Source organism: Hyperoodon ampullatus (genome assembly GCF_949752795.1).
Source record: "Hyperoodon ampullatus genome assembly, chromosome: 12".
Lineage (NCBI taxonomy): Eukaryota > Metazoa > Chordata > Mammalia > Artiodactyla > Ziphiidae > Hyperoodon > Hyperoodon ampullatus.
The window spans coordinates 47,696,077-47,715,009 of NC_136925.1; the positions used below are offsets into that span (position 1 = coordinate 47,696,077).

Consider the following 18,933-nt stretch of genomic DNA (forward strand, 5'->3'; position numbering starts at 1 on the left):
TGGTTTCAGTTTAATTGAATTTCATGACTCTCTAAATTCATGTTTTTCTCTGTCCTTAAAAATTCACCAATCCTGTTAAATAAATATGATCTCTTTAAATACTTCCTATTCCCCCTTTTCTCAAATCTCTCCTTTTGAAAACTCCAATTAAAATTTGTATTAGAGACTTCCGGGGAAGACGACGGAAGAGTAAGACGCGGAGATCACCTTCCTCCCCACAGATACACCAGAAATACAGCTACACGTGGAACAACTCCTACAGAACACCTACTGAACGCTGGCAGAAGACCTCAGACCTCCCAAAAGGCAAGAAACTCCCCACGTACCTGCGCAGGGCAAAGCGGAGAGATTCCCGCACAGAGGATCGGTACCAACCGGCACTCACCAGCCCGAGAGGCTTGTCTGCTCGCTTGCCGGGGCGGGCGGCGCTGGGAGCTGAGGCTCGGGCTTCAGTCGGAGCGCAGGGAGATGACTGGGGCTGGCGGCGTGAACACAGCCTGAAGGGGCTAATGCGCCACAGCTAGCCGGGAGGGAGTCCGGGAAAAAGTCTGGACCTGCCGAAGAGGCAAGAGACTTTTTCTTCCCTCTTTGTTTCCTGGTGCGCGAGGGGAGGGGATTAAGAGCGCTGCTTAAAGGAGCTCCAGAGACGGGCGTGGGACGCTGGGGCTGCTGCCGCCGCCACGAGGCCTGTGTGCGAGCGCAGGTCACTGTCCACGCCCCGCTTCCGGGGAACCTGTGCACCCGGCCACCGCCGCGGTCCCGAGATCCAGGGACGGCTTCCCTGGGAGAACGCACGGCGCGCCTCGGGCTGGTGCAACGTCACGCCGGCCTCTGACGCTGCAGGCGCGCCCCGCACTCCGTGCCCCTCCCACTCCCCCCTCCCCCCCACTCCCCCCTCCCCCCCACTCCCCCCTCCCCCCCACTCCCCCCTCCCCCCCACTCAGTGAGCCAGAGGCCCCGAAGCGGCTGCTCCTTTAACCCTGTCCTGTCTGAGCGAAGAACAGACGCCCTCCAGCGACCTACACGGGGAGGCGGGGCCAAATCCAAAGCTGAGACCCGGGAGCTGTGAGAACAAAGAAGTGAAAGGGAAATCTCTCCCAGCAGCCTCAGAAGCAGCGGATTAAAGCTCCACAATCAACTTGATGTACCCTGCATCTGCGGAATACATGAATAGACAACGAATCATCCCAAATTGAGGAGCCAGGAGTCAGTGCTGTGCCTCTGAGGTGGGAGAGCCAACTTCAGGACACTGGTCCACAAGAGACCTCCTAGCTCCACATAATATCAAACGGCGAAAATCTTCCAGAGATCTCCATCTCAACACCAACACCCAGCTTCACTCAACGACCAGCAAGCTACAGTGCAGGACATCCTATGCCAAACAACTAGCAAGACAGGAACACAACGCCACCCATTAGCAGAGAGGCTGCCTAAAATCATAAAAAGTCCACAGACACACCAAAACACACCACCAGACGTGGACCTGCCCACCAGAAAGACAAAATCCAGCCTCATCCACCAGAACACAGGCACTAGTCCCCTCCACCAGGAAGCCTACACAACCCACTGAACCAACCTTAGCCACTGGGGACAAACACCAAAAACAACGGGAACTACGAACCTGCAGCCTGCAAAAAGGAGACCCCAAACACAGTAACATAAGCAAAATGAGAAGACAGAAAAACACACAGCAGGAGAAGGAGCAAGATAAAAACCCACCAGACCTAAAAAATGAAGAGGTAATAGGCAGTCTACCTGAAAAAGAATTCAGAATAATGATAGTAAAGATGATCCAAAATCTTGTAAATAGAATAGACAAAATGCAAGAAATAGTTAACAAGGACCTAGAAGAACTAAAGATGAATCAAGCAATGATTAAAAACACAATAAATGAAATGAAAAATACTCTAGATGGGATCAATAGCAGAATAACTGAGGCAAAAGAACGGATAAGTGACCTGGAAGATAAAATAGTGGAAATAACTACTGCAGAGCAGAAAAAAGAAAAAACAATGAAAAGAAATGAGGACAGTCTCAGAGACCTCTGGGACAACATTAAATGCACCAACATTCGAATTATAGGGGTTCCAGAAGAAGAAGAGAAAAAGGGACTGAGAAAATATTTGAAGAGATTATAGTTGAAAACTTCCCTAATATGGGAAAGGAAATAGTCAGTCAGGTCCAAGAGGCACAGAGAGTCTCATACAGGATAAATCCAAGGAGAAATATGCCAAGACACATATTAATCAAACTGTCAAAAATTAAATACAAAGAAAACATATTAAAAGCAGCAAGGGAAAAACAACAAATAACACACAAGGGAATCCCCATCAGGTTAACAGCTGATCTTTCAGCAGAAACTCTGCAAGCCAGAAGGGACTGGCAGGACATATTTAAAGTGATGAAGGAGAAAAACCTGCAACCAAGATTACTCTACCCAGCAAGGATCTCATTCAGATTTGATGGAGAAATTAAAACGTTTACAGACAAGCAAAAGCTGAGAGAGTTCAGCACCACCAAACCAGCTTTACAACAAATGCTAAAGGAACTTCTCTAGGCAAGAAACACAACAGAAGGAAAAGACCTACAGTAACGAACCCAAAACAATTAAGAAAATGGGAAGAGGAACATACATATCGATAATTACCTTAAATGTAAATGGACTAAATGCTCCCACCAAAAGACACAGATTGGCGGAATGGATACAAAAACAAGGCCCATATATATGCTGTCTACAAGAGACCCACTTCAGACCTAGAGACACATACAGACTGAAAGTAAGGGGATGGAAAAAGATATTCCATGCAAATGGAAACCAAAAGAAAGCTGGAGTAGCAATTCTCATATCAGACAAAATAGACTTTAAAATAAAGACTACTAGAAGAGACAATGAAGGACACTATATAATGAGCAAGGGATCGATCCACGAAGAAGATATAACAATTGTAAATATTTATGCACCCAACATAGGAGTACCTCAAACATAAGGCAAATACTAACAGCCATAAAAGGGGAAATTGACAGTAACACATTCATAGTAGGGGACTTTAACACCCCACTTTCACCAATGGACAGATCATCCAAATTGAAAATAAATAAGGAAACACAAGCTTTAAATGATACATTAAACAAGATGGACTTAATTGATATTTATAGGACATTCCATCCAAAAACAACAGAATACACATTTTTCTCAAGTGCTCATGGAACATCCTCCAGGATAGATCATATCTTGGGTCACAAATCAAGCCTTGGTAAATTTAAGAAAATTGAAATTGTATCCAGTATCTTTTCCGACCACAATGCTATGAGACTAGATATCAATTACAGGAAAAGATCTGAAAAAATACAAACACATGGAGGCTAAACAATACACTACTTAATAACCAAGTGATCACTGAAGAAATCAAAGAGGAAATTTAAAAATACCTAGAAACAAATGACAATGGAGACACAATGACCCAAAACCTATGGGATGCAGCAAAAGCAGTTCTAAGAGGGAAGTTTATAGCAATACAATCCCACCTTAAGAAACAGGAAACATCTCGAATAAACAACCTAACCTTGCACCTAAAGCAATTAGAGAAAAAAGAACAAAAACACCCCAAAGTTAGCAGAAGGAAAGAAATCATAAAAATCAGATCAGAAATAAATGAAAAAGAAATGAAGGAAACAATAGCAAAGATCAATAAAATTAAAAGCTGGTTCTTTGAGAAGATAAACAAAATTGATAAACCATTAGCCAGACTCATCAAGAAAAAAAGGGAGAAGACTCAAATCAATAGAATTAGAAATGAAAAAGGAGAAGTAACAACTACACTGCAGAAATACAAAAGATCATGAGAGATTATTACAAGCAACTCTATGCCAATAAAATGGACAACCTGGAAGAAATGGACAAATTCTTAGAAATGCACAACCAGCCAAGACTGAATCAGGAAGAAATAGAAAATATGAACAGACCAATCACAAGCACTGAAATTGAAACTGTGATTAAAAATCTTCCAACAAACAAAAGCCCAGGACCAGATGGCTTCACAGGCGAATTCTATCAAACATTTAGAGAAGAGCTAACACCTATCCTTCTCAAACTCTTCCAAAATATAGCAGAGGGAGGAACACTCCAAAACTCATTCTACGAGGTCACCATCACCCTGATACCAAAACCAGACAAGGATGTCACAAAGAAAGAAAACTACAGGTCAATATCACTGATGAACATAGATGCAAAAATCCTCAACAAAATACTAGCAAACAGAATCCAACAGCACATTAAAAGGATCATACACCATGATTAAGTGGGGTTTATTCCAGGAATGCAAGGATTCTTCAATATATGCAAATCAATCAACGTGATACACCATATTAACAAATTGAAGGAAAAAAACCATATGATGATCTCAATAGATGCAGAGAAAGCTTTCGACAAAATTCAACACCCATTTATGATAAAAACCCTGCAGAAAGTAGGCATAGAGGGAACTTTCCTCAACATAATAAAGGCCATATATGACAAACCCACAGCCAACATCATCCTCAATGTTGAAAAACTGAAAGCATTTCCACTAAGATCAGGAACAAGACAAGGTTGCTCACTCTCACCACTCTTATTCAACATAGTTTTGGAAGTTTTAGCCACAGCAATCAGAGAAGAAAAGGAAATAAAAGGAATCCAAATCGGAAATGAAGAAGTAAAGCTGTCACTGTTTGCAGATGACATGATACTATACATAGAGAATCCTAAAGATGCTACCAGAAAACTACTAGAGCTAATCAATGAATTTGGTAGAGTAGCAGGATACAAAATTAATGCACAGAAATCTCTGGCATTCCTATACACTAATGATGAAAAATCTGAAAGTGAAATCAAGACAACACTCCCATTTACCATTGCAACAAAAAGAATAAAATATCTAGGAATAAACCTACCTAAGGAGACAAAAGACCTGTATGCAGAAAACTATAAGACACTGATGAAAGAAATTAAAGATGATACAAATAGATGGAGAGATGTAGCATGTTCTTGGATTGGAAGAATCAACATTGTGAAAATGACTCTACTACCCAAAGCAATCTACAGATTCAGTGCAATCCCTATCAAACTACCACTGGCATTTTTCACAGAACTAGAACAAAAAATTTCACAATTTGTATGGAAATACAAAAGAGCCCGAATAGCCAAAGCAATCTTGAGAACGAAAAATGGAGCTGGAGGAATCAGGCTCCCTGACTTCAGACTATACTACAAAGCTACAGTCATCAAGGCAGTATGGTACTGGCAAAGAAACAGACATATAGATCAATGGAACAGGATGGAAAGCCCAGAGTTAAACCCACGCACATATGGTCATCTTATCTTTGATAAAGGAGGCAGGAATGTACAGTGGAGAATGGACAGCCTCTTCAATAAGTGGTGCTGGGAAAACTGGACAGGGACATGTAAAAGTATGAGATTATATCACTCCCTAACACCATACACAAAAATAAGCTCAAAATGGATTAAAGACCTAAATGTAAGGCCAGACACTATCAAACTCTTAGAGGAAAACATAGGCAGAACACTCTATGACATAAATCACAGCAAGATCCTTTTTGACCCACCTCCTAGAGAAATGGAAATAAAGACAAAAATAAACACATGGGACCTAACAAAACTTAAAAGCTTTTGCACAGCAAAGGAAACCATATACAAGACCAAAAGACAACCCTTAGAATGGGAGAAAATATTTGCAGATGAAGGAACTGACAAAGGATTAATCTCCAAAATACACAAGCAGCTCATGCAGCTCAATAACAAAAAAACAAACAACCCAATCCAAAAGTGGGCAGAAGACCTAAATAGACATTTCTCCACAGAAGATATACAGACTGCCAACAAACACATGAAAGGATGCTCAACATCTTTACTCATTAGAGAAATGCAAATCAAAACTACAATGAGATGTCATCTCACACCAGTCAGAATGGCCATCATGAAAAAATCTAGAAACAATAAATGCTGGAGAGGGTGTGGAAAAACGGCAACCCTCTTGCACTGCTGGTGGGAATGTGAATTGGTACAGCCCCTATGGAGAACAGTATGGAGGTTCCTTAAAAAACTACAAATAGAACTAACATATGACCCAGCAATCCCACTACTGGGCATATACCCTGAGAAAACCATAATTCAAAAAGAGTCATGTACCAAAATGTTCATAGCAGCCCTATTTACAATAGCCCGGAGATTGAAATAACCTAAGTGTCCATCATCGGATGAATGGATCAAGAAGATGTGGCACATATATACAATGGAATATTACTCAGCCATAAAAAGAAACGAAATTGAGTTATTTGTAATGAGGTGGATAGACCTAGAGTCTGTCATACAGAGTGAAGTAAGTCAGAAAGAGAAAGACAAATACTGTATGCTGACACATATATATGGAATTTAAGAAAAAAAATGTCCTGAAGAACATAGGGGTAAGACAGGAATAAAGACACAGACCTACTAGAGAATGGACTTGAGGATATGGGGAGGGGGAAGGGTAAGCTGTGACAAAGTGAAAGAGAGGCATGGACATATATACACTACCAAACGTAAGGTAGATAGCTAGTGGGAAGCAGCCGCACAGCACAGGGAGATCAGCTCGTGCTTTGTGACCGCCTGGAGGGGTGGGATAGGGAGGGTGGGAGGGAGGGAGACGCAAGAGGGAAGGGATGTGGGAACAGATGTATATGTATGACTGATTCACTTTGTTATAAAGCAGAAACTAATTTAAAAAAATAAATAAATAAATCTCTACCTTCCAATAATAAATAAGGCAAATTTTAAAAAAAGATGTAAAAAAAAAAAGGATCACAAACTTAAGTGTAAAAAAAAAAAAATTTGTATTAGACTGTCTCATTATATCCTTCGTGTTTCTAAACCTTCTTATCTGGGTAACTTCTTCTTGGCTATCTTTATGAATTCTTTGTTTGTACCTAATATGCTACTTAATTGCTCCATTTAATTTTAAATTTAATTATATTTTTCACTTCTAAAAATTCTATTTTTCTCCCAAGATTCCTTGTTTACTTTTTTAGTGTAAACTTTTAATTGAATTATACATACATATAGAAAAGTGCGTAAATTATAAGTGTACAGCTTGATGAATTTTCATAAAGTGAAAACATCTGTGTGAACATCACCCAGATCAATATGTAAATGGAATATGCCCAGAACCCCAGAAGTTCCTTTGTGCCTCTTCTAGTCACCATCTCGTACATAACTTCTGCATAGTTCTGAATTTTATATAAATTTAATTACATAGTAATTTCTATATTATAATATACATCTGATAATTTCATTATCTGACACATTTAGGGCCTAACTATGTTATTTGTTGGTTTGCGGACTTTATTTTTTCCTTATGTTCTAAAATTTTAGATTTTGAGCTGATGTTCACAGGGACAAATCCATGTGACTTCCGTGAGGACTCAGTTCAAAATGCTTCCCTCCAGGGAAGATACGTTTTGTTTTGTTTTGTCCAGGATTCCAAGGAGCTGTTAACCCAGAACTCTTTAAACCAACTTCTAGCCTTAGGAATTTTTGGCTCGCAAGTGTAGCATAAATTCAAACCTCATTCCATATTAAGGTAGCGTTATGGTTGCAAATTCTCAAGGGGACATTTTTTATCCCCCTCAGCTGAGTCCTTGAAAACTAAATTTCCTTTTACTAGAGGGCATATTTTCCTCCATTTCTAACTTTCATTGAATATGTGATCTTTTGGAGATCCTGGCTTTATGTAAAGCTCTTACTTAGTTCCAACCCTCTACCTTATATGGACCAAGGCTTTGTCATCTGTCCTTCATTTGACAATTAATGTTAAAGGGATCATTTAGCACAACCGCATGATCTAATTCAGCACCACTAATAATGGTACAAACCATTATCGTAAACTTCCAAATGCGATGAATGAGAAACACACATTACTCATGTAGCATTTTCGCCAAAAATGTTTACCCTAAATCTAATCATCAGAAAGAATCAGACATCCAGATTTTGGCACATTCTATAAGACATTAACAAATAATGATGCTATAAATATTCAGAAATTCTCAGAAAAAAAAATTTCTTTTTCGAGAAGTTGAATCAGGAGTCTTACATGTCTTTTCTTGGGTGAAGCAAATACCTGAATCATTAATGATATAGTTTTAAAGCTGACTTTGGAGGCTCCAATTTAATTTTTTTTTTTAAGCTCAAGTACCTGACATCTGTTTTACAGTAGTTTGGGCCTCAATTAGATGGAACAAAAGAAATGGAAATGAAGTACCCAAGACAAATGTGAAAGAATCAAAGAAGACAGAATCTGCAAGATTTGACAACTGATTCATTTATGAGATAGTATGGAAAGTAGAACAGTCCCCCAAAGATGACTATATCATAACCCTTGGGACCTCTGAATAGATTAGATTACATGGCAAAGAGGAACTGAGATTGCTAACCAGCCAACCTTAAAATAGGGAGAATATCACATTATCTGGATGGGCCCAATGTGATTACATGGGGTTCTTAAAAGGGAAAGAGGGAGGCAGAAAAGAACCAAAGAGGTGGCAATGTGAGAGGGATTAGGGTCGGCATTGCTGGCTTTGAAGAGAGAATGGGGCCACGAGTCAAGGAATGTGTTAAACTCCAGAAGCTGGAAAGAGCAAGGAAACAGATCCTCTCTTAGAGCCTCCAGAAAGAAAACACAGTCCTGTCAACACCTTTTGAATTCAGTAAGACCCATTTTGGACTTCTGATCTCTAGAATTGTAAGGTAACAAATTGTGTTGTTATAAACTAATATAAATGGGGATGTAGGGGAAAGAAAGAGACAGAAAGTATTCCTGGAATGAAGGTGCAATGCACAGAATTGGAGAAGCCTAATGAGGAAGCAGGTTTGGGAAAGAGGAGGAGTTTAATTTTGAGCACAAAACTGAGACAGGAGGAACTCTAACGAGTGGTACAGTCAAGCTTTGGAGCCTAAGAGGCCTGGTTCTTACAAGCTATTCCAACTTGGTCAAGATAGTAAACCTCTCTGTGCCTCAATCTTTTCACCTGAAATAGGAATAATAATAGCACCTACTTCATAGACGATTATACAGAGGAATAAATGGGATAATTTATGCAAGGCTCTTGTACTTGGTTTATGCTCAAATGTTGGTTGATGATAATGATGATGATGATATAGAAAACACGCTGTGTATTGTTTTTAGTCATCACAGGCCACTACACAACTTTAACCACTTGGTTTATGACCAAATATCAGTGTAGGAATAAAAAATGTAAATTAAAGTACCTTGCTTCCTTGTTTAGAAGGGATGCCAGCTGTACTATTTCTGTTTCAATGATTATTCTCCAGATTTGTGCATATATATATATATATATATATACACACACACATATAGAGAGATGAAACTTCATTGTTCAAGTTGACATTTTGTCCCTCTTCTAAGACCTTGGATTTGCCTTTACAAAACCTACATAGCTGGCCTAAAGCCCGATGAGATTGCTATGCTCCAGGAACACTGGGGTTGGGAAATAACTGTGTCCAATCCTGTAGCCTGCAGGGCAGGCTTCCTGCCTCAGAAGGGCAGAAAGAGGAGTCACAGGAGAGATTAGCAAGAGGTCCAAGAGATGGAGGAAAATGGAACTTGCCTAAGTAGGGTGTATTATCACTTAACCTGTCCCATTAAAAGCACCACACCCTCCCAGGATGAATTATGCTTTAAAGATCACTCCTTTTCTTCTTGGAAATCGTTCTTCCTCCCTGGGGCTAAGGGCAGGCATTTGCACATCTCTGGAGGTTAGTATTTCCTACTTGCTCATTAAAGACCAAGTTTAGTAAGACAGTGTGCCTGCTCTAAAAGAGCTCAAAGTCTGGTGAAGGACCAGCACCCAAACAATGGTATAAAAAATTTGTTTCAAGAAGGGTAAAACCGGGCCTCCCTGGTGGCGCAGTGGTTGAGAGTCCGCCTGCCGATGCAGGGGATACGGGTTCGTGCCCCGGTCTGGGAGGATCCCATATGCCGTGGAGCGGCTGGGCCCGTGGGCCATGGCTGCTGAGCCTGCGCGTCCGGAGCCTGTGCTCCGCGGCGGGAGAGGCCACAGCAGTGAGAGGCCCGCGTACCACAAAAAAAAAAAAAAAAAAAAAAAAAAAAAAAAAGAAGGGTAAAACCAAGTGCTTCACATCAAGTGTGGAGACTCACGGAACACAGGTGGCAGCATGACAAAGGAAAATGCTCCAGAGGGAAGTGTAAACAAAAGTGCCTCTGGTAGAAAGGGGGTCTGTTTTCCAACTCTGATGCTCCATTGTCTTGTGATCTATTAAATTTTACTCCATTTCCCCAAAGGATTGACATATAAGCGACAATCAATTAAAAACCGAGGTCATGAAAGAATGCTGTTTTTCAACTCTAGGCCGAGAACTCTTACTGACAGATGCCTGTGCTATTTCCAGTTTTTGATTATTATGAATAAAACTGCTGTGAACATTCATTTACAAGTCTCTTTTTAGATGAGTGTTTATATTTATCTCAAATAAACACCTAGAGTGGAATTTCCCGGTCACAGGGTAGGTGTATGTTTAATTAAAACTTCTATTATAAAGGAATCAATAGAGATCGTGAGGCAAGACTGTGTTTAAGTAAAAACGGGTTGGCTAAAATGCAGTTTTTTTTGTGTGTGTGCGTGATCTCACCGAATTTGTCAGGGACAGCAGTTTTATTTAAACATTGAAGAAATCTTTTATCCCCATTTCAGTCCTCAAACTGGAATCTCCTCTAAATCAAGGAGACCATCTTAACTGACATGATGTTAGAGTACTCTTCATTTGTAAACGGTTTGCTCTACTGGATCCACACGCTGCCATTCTGCACCATCACTAACAGCATATTCTACCCCTCGTTTTAACTGAGTCCTCTGCATTTCTACATAGGATGACTCTGGTTGGTTGGGAAAGCTGGCACAAAGAGAAGCTCAAAGTCCTGGCAAAACCACTGGGATGTACCCCGTAAGTCCTCTGCTGACTCCATCAAAACACTTTTTTTAAACCAGATCAAAATAATCATATCTTTCGTTATAAAGGAGAAACCTCTTCATTAATCACCTTGTAGATACTCTAGGATTTTATCCATTCTGTTTTTATTTCCAAGTCATTTGCTTGCAACCTAAGGGGTCTGTAATGCGTGATTCTTTTTCCTGTTAACTGAATTAGATGCCTCATTTAAAACTCTTGATAGCAATGCCAAGTTAGCTGGACTAGAAACAGATGCTGCTAATCCAAATATTAACCAGCTAGAGACATTAAGGCACATATGACTTAGAACAAGGACCCAGGGTGCCATCAAAGCTGAGATGTCAAGGCCTCTGCAGAGTAACCTTTTAACAAGGTCTTATTTGTATATGTTTCAGTTAAGGTTTTAATCTCTGATTAGAAGGGAGAAAATAAAAAAGATTTAACTTGCCAGCCCAAGCGTTCGGCAATATAAAAAACTGAAATCTGATTTGTCTGTTGGAAAAGTAGAATGAAGACTTGGTTCAAATAAGTATTTTAGAAATTCAAAGTACAGACACAGTGCTATGAGCTGTGCTATGAGCTGAAATGCACAGACATGCCCTTGTATTTACAGCACCTGCCATCAGAAAATCTCAGTGCCCTTCAGGGGAAGGCCCTGAGAAAAAGCTTTTTGATGACTGAAAAGAAACTGTAAGATAGACCCAGAAGGCAGAAGTGTCCCCGATCTAGTAAGATTTTCTCTTGCGTATTTAAAGAAAACTTTACAAAGTCAAGTCAGCATATTCTTACTGAGAATTCAGAGAGTCTGAAATTTCAAATACATTTTTATAATAACATTAGGCACTTGGTAGACATAAATCTTTTATAAAAAATTTATTTCTCTGTTAATACAAATTCCAACATCAACAAACAATAGTCCAGTGGAAAAATACTTAGCCATTAACATTGAAAACTTTTTTTATTTAATAAATAGAACTTTGGCATTCAAAATTCTAGCTGTAAACCCTATTAAAAAGCAAAAACAAAAAAAACCAACCCCTTTACAAAAAAAGAGGCAAGGATGATAGATCAGAAGGCATAAGCCAACCAGTGGCTTCACATTCTTTTTACAATAACTGTTTTTCAATTAAGTCATGACCGTTGTATTTACACATGAGGTATTCTGGGTGGTTCAAAAACTGAACCTAGTTTACAAAAACCACCAGTCATAGTGACTGATTACACACTCTGCTGTGCTTTTAATGTAACCACCTAGCACCTTACTACTTCTTGTCATCACACCAATGTGATGCTGAATTTTATGTTTACATATTTAAATAACTATTTATACATATATGTACACATATACACACAAATGACTATACTCCAAAGGAGTTTCCTGCTCACTAAACAGGGAAAAGGCTGGGCTCCAAAGACATATATCTGATACCTCCCCTCATGTTTACTAAGGTATCTACCTAGTAACGAAAAACTGCTCTTGCTTTAAAAAAAAAGGGAAAAAAAATCCGAATCAAGTCTATTTACAGAAGAACAAGGTGCAATAATCATCAACATTCTTACAGCTCATGTAAAATAGAAATGAATGCTTACTGCAGGCAAAAAGGCACAAAAGGTTCTCTCTGTATGCAGCTGTAATAGTGTTGTTAATGACTTATTGATTTGAAACTACATTCTTCATATACTCAATATTTCTTTTAAATAAGAAAAAATCCAAATATCCAAAACCTTTCCCTCTTCATGATTAAATGTAGAACATTATCATGCAGCAATTTCCACCATGACATTTTGGGGTGAAGCTAGAAATTTTATGTTTTGTGAACACTGGGAAAAAAAACTGTCAGAAATGGAAACAAAATGAATTAACTTTGGCTCTGAGAGCTCTAGCTACTGGCAGTTTCAAATGACACAGGCTGAGTGAGCATGGTTATGAGAATTGCTTATTTCTGTAATTACATATCTACAGTGGTAGAAAGCTGCATAAGAGAATGCCAATAATCCAAACTGAAGATGTGCCTGAGCTGAACTGTGTGATGTAAAAATATAGTCCAAGTTCTCAGCTACTGTATTATTCAATGAACTATTAGTGATACTGAAAGAACATTTTTCCCAGTAAAGTAGTTCCTTTAAAAATGCCCTCTAAGAGAATCCTATTAATAAGTCTTGAACTATGACAGAATTAATTTATAAGCTCATTAGTGAGTCAGAAATGTACAATATCCATTTTAGCAACAATTTCTGGCTCTTGAGATTGTCTCTAACAGGTTACTGGAAGAAGTCTAATTCAGTTTAATAAATTGTCATGACCAAAAAACAAATTTCACTAAAATAAAATACTGTTAACATTAAATACTGAATTCTATTTCAAATACAAAAAGGGGCCACACTTATTTTATTTTTTTTAATTCAGGCATGGCTTACCTAGTCAATACTTAAGCAAAATTTCAAATAGATTTACTTTAAAACTTAGGTTAATTTTCACCTCAGACATACAATCACTGTAATAACTTCCAAGAATATCCTAGTTCAAACTAGGACAAGATACTATAGTGTTTCTATTTGCCCATCTTACCTAGCCTAACAGTAAAATCCTTGTTTTTAATGAGATACTGATCTTCTTACTATTCTAACACAAAAGGTTGTCCTGGGATAGGGGAATTTTCTGAAAAATCAAAATCAAAATTAAATACTGACAAATTAGACTACTACTCTTTTTATTTCCCCCCAAATTCCCTCCAAGTCTGTCTACTTATTATCTAGGCCCCTTTACAAAACCCAGACTCCAAGAGATTACATTCTGTACTTCAAGGTTATACTTACACTATCACATCTTAAATCCCCTTTTTATGTGGAGTATACATTTTGGAAACTGAAATACATCAGCAGTAGTTAGTTAATTTTCTACTAGGTTAAATTTGTTTTAACCTCAAGAATTCTGTAAGTTTTAGAAAGCTAACTTATTTTTTTAAAATATAAATTACTTAATCCCAACTAAGCTGGAAAACAAAGTATCTACAGTGATCAAAACAAATGATCAAAAGTTTGTTTAAACAATAATACTAACCATAAAACCCCCAAACATATACATTTAAGAATCTAGTGACCCAAATCCGTGATTATTTGCCCATTATCACTATCATTTTACGGTACCTTTACTTTCAAAATTATGGAGGCTGGGGGTGTGGGGGAGGGGATCCTATTCAAAGAGGATGTAAAGGTGTTGTGTGCTACCCCTGTGGCTTATCTATTTCAGATGCTCTTACCTACTTTACTGTAAGGGGCCATTTTTACAGATCTTAGTTTTTATGAGGCAGAATTCTTTGCATCAGATTTTTGGTACAAATTTACTACTCCCTGATTGTCTTCAAACCACCAACATTCAAACAAAAAGAACACATGAGAAAGCCAAATTCTTGCTAGTGACTAGGTCCTTCCTTATTAGGTTAGGGACCTTGGGATACAGAATCACTACAATGCACTGATTTCTTAGCGCCCAGATCCTAAGACTTAAAAGGTGGGGGGGCTTCCCTGGTGGCGCAGTGGTTGAGAGTCCACCTGCCGATGCAGGGGACGCGGGTTCGTGCCCCAGTCCGGGAGGATCCCACATGCCGCGGAGCGGCTGGGCCCGTGAGCCATGGCCGCTGAGCCTGCGCGTCCGGAGCCTGTGCTCCGCAACGGGAGAGGCCACAACAGTGAGAGGCCTGCGTACCATAAAAAAAAAAAGGCAGGGAGGACTCAGGCACTGAATGGAAGGAAAGTCTGATGTCCTTACAATGTATTATAACTGATTGTTGAAATATAACTATAAAATAACTATTGAGAGCTGTATATAAGCCAATTTCTGAACTGAATGTCTTCCTGGGTAGCTTCCTTGAAGGCCTTATCCCAAATACGTTTTCACTGCTGAAAACATTTAGGAGCGTATTTTTCTAGGAGCAGCCTTTACACCAGTATATAAGCCTGGCAAGAAAACAGACAAGTGATCTGCTCTTGCCTCAAACAATATTCTCCTGCTTGATTAACATCCCTCATTCCTTCTACCTGTTATTTAGTCTTGACCTAAATGAGACCTGGGGTTGCATCAAGAGATAAATCAAAACAACTTGTAAAGGACAATGACTGCCATAACTAAGTACATTAAAAAGAATGTACATTTAAATGCTCTGAAGGCAATGAAATATATAGTCCTTCCAAAATACCAGTTAAGACAGGGAAATACTCATTTGGAAGTTTAAATGATTATATGTCTACAAAAAAGTCAGTTGCATTTCATAGTGATATCCTGTACCCCAGAAAAAGAACTAACCTGGCCAAATTTGTATTCTATGAAGAACCCTGTTTTTAATGTACTTTACCTAACAAAAGGAATTGCAATATCACCTGGGTTTAGATTTTGTTTTATGCTAGTGATAATTCAGATATAAAGGATACAGGTTGATTTTTTTCTTAAAGTAGTGTCAACTTTAAAACACATACAAAACTGTTAAAATGTAAACATTTGAGATTTGGATAAATAAGCTATTGTTCCAGAGTCACTTTGTTAATCTTTCTTTTACAATAATGATCTGAGGCCTTAGGTTTGCATTAATTATATATGGCTTTGTTTACATTGAGATATATATATATAGATAGATAGATAGATATAATATATAAACAAAAAGTTGTAAATAGTAAGGGATATGTTAAAATTAGTTCAGATTATGTTAAATTGCCTTGTAATACATACATTACAATGCTAACGGGAAAACCATCACATCAATATTTCACATCTCTTCGGCAATTCACAAGCACTCTGGAAAAACAGCTGACCTATCTACAGTACTAAAATCAACCCAACACTACAACCTCACCATCTCAGCACAGGGATTGTTCAAACACAGATGGTTTCGCCTGCTGTACTACTATTTGAACACTTGCCTGCTGTGGCAACTCTTGTTCAGCCAGCCCTTGAAAACCCCAAGTACAACACAAGCTTCTCCATGAAAAAAAAAAAGCAGCACAAGAATACAGTGTGTGCCTTTCTTAGAAGCTTTCCTTTGATCCTAGAAATCTTTATAATTTTGTGAACACACACACACACACACACACACACACACACAAACTACAGGATTAAAAGAAATCCTATCCCTTTATCTGAAGGGCATTCTTCACAGCTTGGTCCTACAATCAGTAGTTTGAGAATACAGAAAATTTTTTCTTATACATTTTATCATATTTTTCAAATGGTAATTTAATTTTTTTCCTGATTAGATAAGCCCCTTCGATACTTCCTCACATCCCAATTCCTCCCCAACAGAACAAATCCACAGAAAAAAAAATTTATGTGCAAGTCGTATGTCACTTGCAAGTTTCTATCATGGCTCCTAAAAGAAATGTGAAGAACCTAGCACAGCAGCATGTAACAATGGGTCGTTATTGCTGTGGGACCAACACTGGTCACTGGGTTACACAGTTGTCTCCCATGTCCTGAGCATAGCGGTCTGATATCGTGGTCCGTAATTCATCTATGTCCCTCCGTAACTGGCATACATCTGACAGTTTTTTAGTGAGTGTTTCTGGGCTGTGGTCATTCTCAGTCTCTTCAGCTGAACAGTTCATTGCTGTGGAAATAAAACATGGAGAAAATCTCACATTTTTTGGGAACAAAGTCATTTTAGGATTTTCAACTTATTATCATTGTAAACATAATGCTGTATACTGAATACAAGTCAGGCCCAGGTTTAAATTATGCATCACTCAATAGTAAATGCATCTTATCTACTTGGTCCTTTTAAAATTTTGCTAACTAAAATGCATTAAATTCATACAGTGATAACACACAAATTCAACAGGTTTAATGGATGACAATATTCCAAAAGTAAAAAGGAACATGCTCTAACAGCTCTCTTCAAACTCAGAGACAAAAATCTGAAAATCACTGTGTGGTGAGGGGCATTATCTTATATTTTTACAGATTGTGAAGTATTAACAATCGAGTCTGTGTGCGTGTGTGCGTATCTGTGTGTGTTGGGACCCTATGATTCTAAACAACTGAATCAGGCTGATAGCTAGTTGCCCAATGGATGAATCACTGAGGGTAAGGCCCTGAGTTAGCTAGCTTTTAATTAATTGGAGGCATAAAAGTCAGATAACTTGTTATTTTAACAAACATTAATTGAACTGTTTTACTGTACATGATTCATGATCTGGGCACTTTGCTGAGTGCTGAGGTCAGCAAAATAATGCATATAGTGGCTTATTCTTAATGATTTACATACAGTTTCATAAACAAGTAAATTCAGTCAGGTACCACAGGTGACCTACCACTACACAAAGGCTACATTAGCACAAAGAAGAGAAAAAAAAGGCCTCACTGGAGAGGGGACAGGTTCACTGAATGGGACAAGGAAGCAGAATGAACAGAGGTATACAGAAGCAGAAAACAAAACAGTCTGACAGAAATTGAGAAACATCAAGAAAACCAGCTCTAAAATGGCAGAACACAAATTATGAGAGGGGAGGTCCAAGAAACAAGGCTGGAGAGGCAGGTGGGAGCCACCTTATCTCTATTCTCAGGGAGGGTATTAGGAAATCAGAACCACAGGTTAGACAGATGGCTCTGGCAGCAATGTAAAGATGGACTGGGGTGGGGAGGGCACAAGGCTTGGCAGAGAAACCAGTCCAGACGAAGGTCTACGAAAGCTTGAATTAAGGCAACAGTGCAGTGGAGATGTGGCAGCAGGAATAAACGTCACAAGTAGGAAGGGACTCATAGACATGAAGAAGTTCGATTATCAATCGGCTTGGAAAGGGGCCAGGGACTGGACACAGGACACAGATGGGGGAACGAGTAGGGTGGAGGATAAAATCTGGGTTGGGGTGATAGGTGGACAGTGGTTCTACTCACTGAGAGGAGGAACAGGTTTAGGGTAGGGAGGAAAGAAAAGTAGGTTCTGTGTCAAACATATTGAGTCTGTGATACCTGTGAAACTGCTGGTTCTAATGTACAGGTGAGTACAATCAGGAGCCCAAAAGGGACATTCTAGGCAGGTGAGAGATGAATGTCTGTATGGGTCGAAGGTGTAGAGAAAACAGCAAACAAGTGGATATGTACAAGATTACTCAGAGAAAGTAAATAGAAACAAAAAGACCAACAAGAAAAGTTTCCTGGGCCACCGCCAGTATTTAAGTGGTGGAGAATTTCACAGATTGAGGCTGAGCAGTCATAAAGGTAGAAGCAGAACCTAGAGAATGATGTCCTGGAAACCATGGTAGCCCAGATTTAAGAAGGGTGGGGTGAACAGTATCAACAGATAACTGATGGAGTGATGAGAAGTGTTCAAAACACCTCCATTGTTTTTGAGAAATTAGCTGGCTGGTCAAATTTGCACAATGCCAGCCTATAAGATAAGGGTTCTGGGGTTAGACTTTGAAGACTGGAAGGGCTGTACACTGTGTGGGGGAGGTTCTGAGTCTCCCTTCTGTTCACATTAGGAGCTTGCTCTTATCCTAGAACTTAAAAAGTAATAAATGCTACACAGGACAGTGCAGATGTAGAAGGTTACAAAGTAACTGAAGGGGTGACCGGCTCTAAAATGGTGGAGAAAAGCAGTCTTTTGTGTGTGACCTTTTATTTCTTGCTCCAAGAGATCACTGCTAACTAAACACCCCATGTTCACCTGGCAAACCTCTCCTCCTTTAAGATTCAAGCCAAACACCAGCTACTCCATGGAGCCTTCACAGCCCTTCCCAGGTAGATTTAGTTGGTTTTTCCCCTTGTGCTCCCACTGCCGTCTGATCACATTTCAATTACAGTACTTACCACAATGCTGTAATATTTTGGTTAATGTGTGAGCAAGGGCTGTATTCAACTTATCTGCATTATCAGCACTTTAGTGCTTGGACCATAGAAGGCATTTGATAAACGTTTACTGAGTGAG

General features: G+C 39.2%; 1 protein-coding gene across 3 annotated transcripts in view; it reads right to left on the bottom strand.

Moving 5' to 3' along the window:
* Nucleotides 1–16,450: 16,450 nt before the first annotated feature.
* CEP85L (centrosomal protein 85L) overlaps nt 16,451–18,933 on the bottom strand; it is a gene marked incomplete at both ends in the record, with an annotated part of 151,042 nt that continues 148,559 nt past the window's right edge. For all 3 annotated transcript variants that reach the window (XM_079716098.1, XM_079716099.1, XM_079716097.1), the window contains one exon: nt 16,451–16,614. In XM_079716098.1, the coding sequence (XP_079572224.1) occupies nt 16,451–16,614 (164 nt within the window). The remainder of the gene's footprint in view (nt 16,615–18,933) is intronic.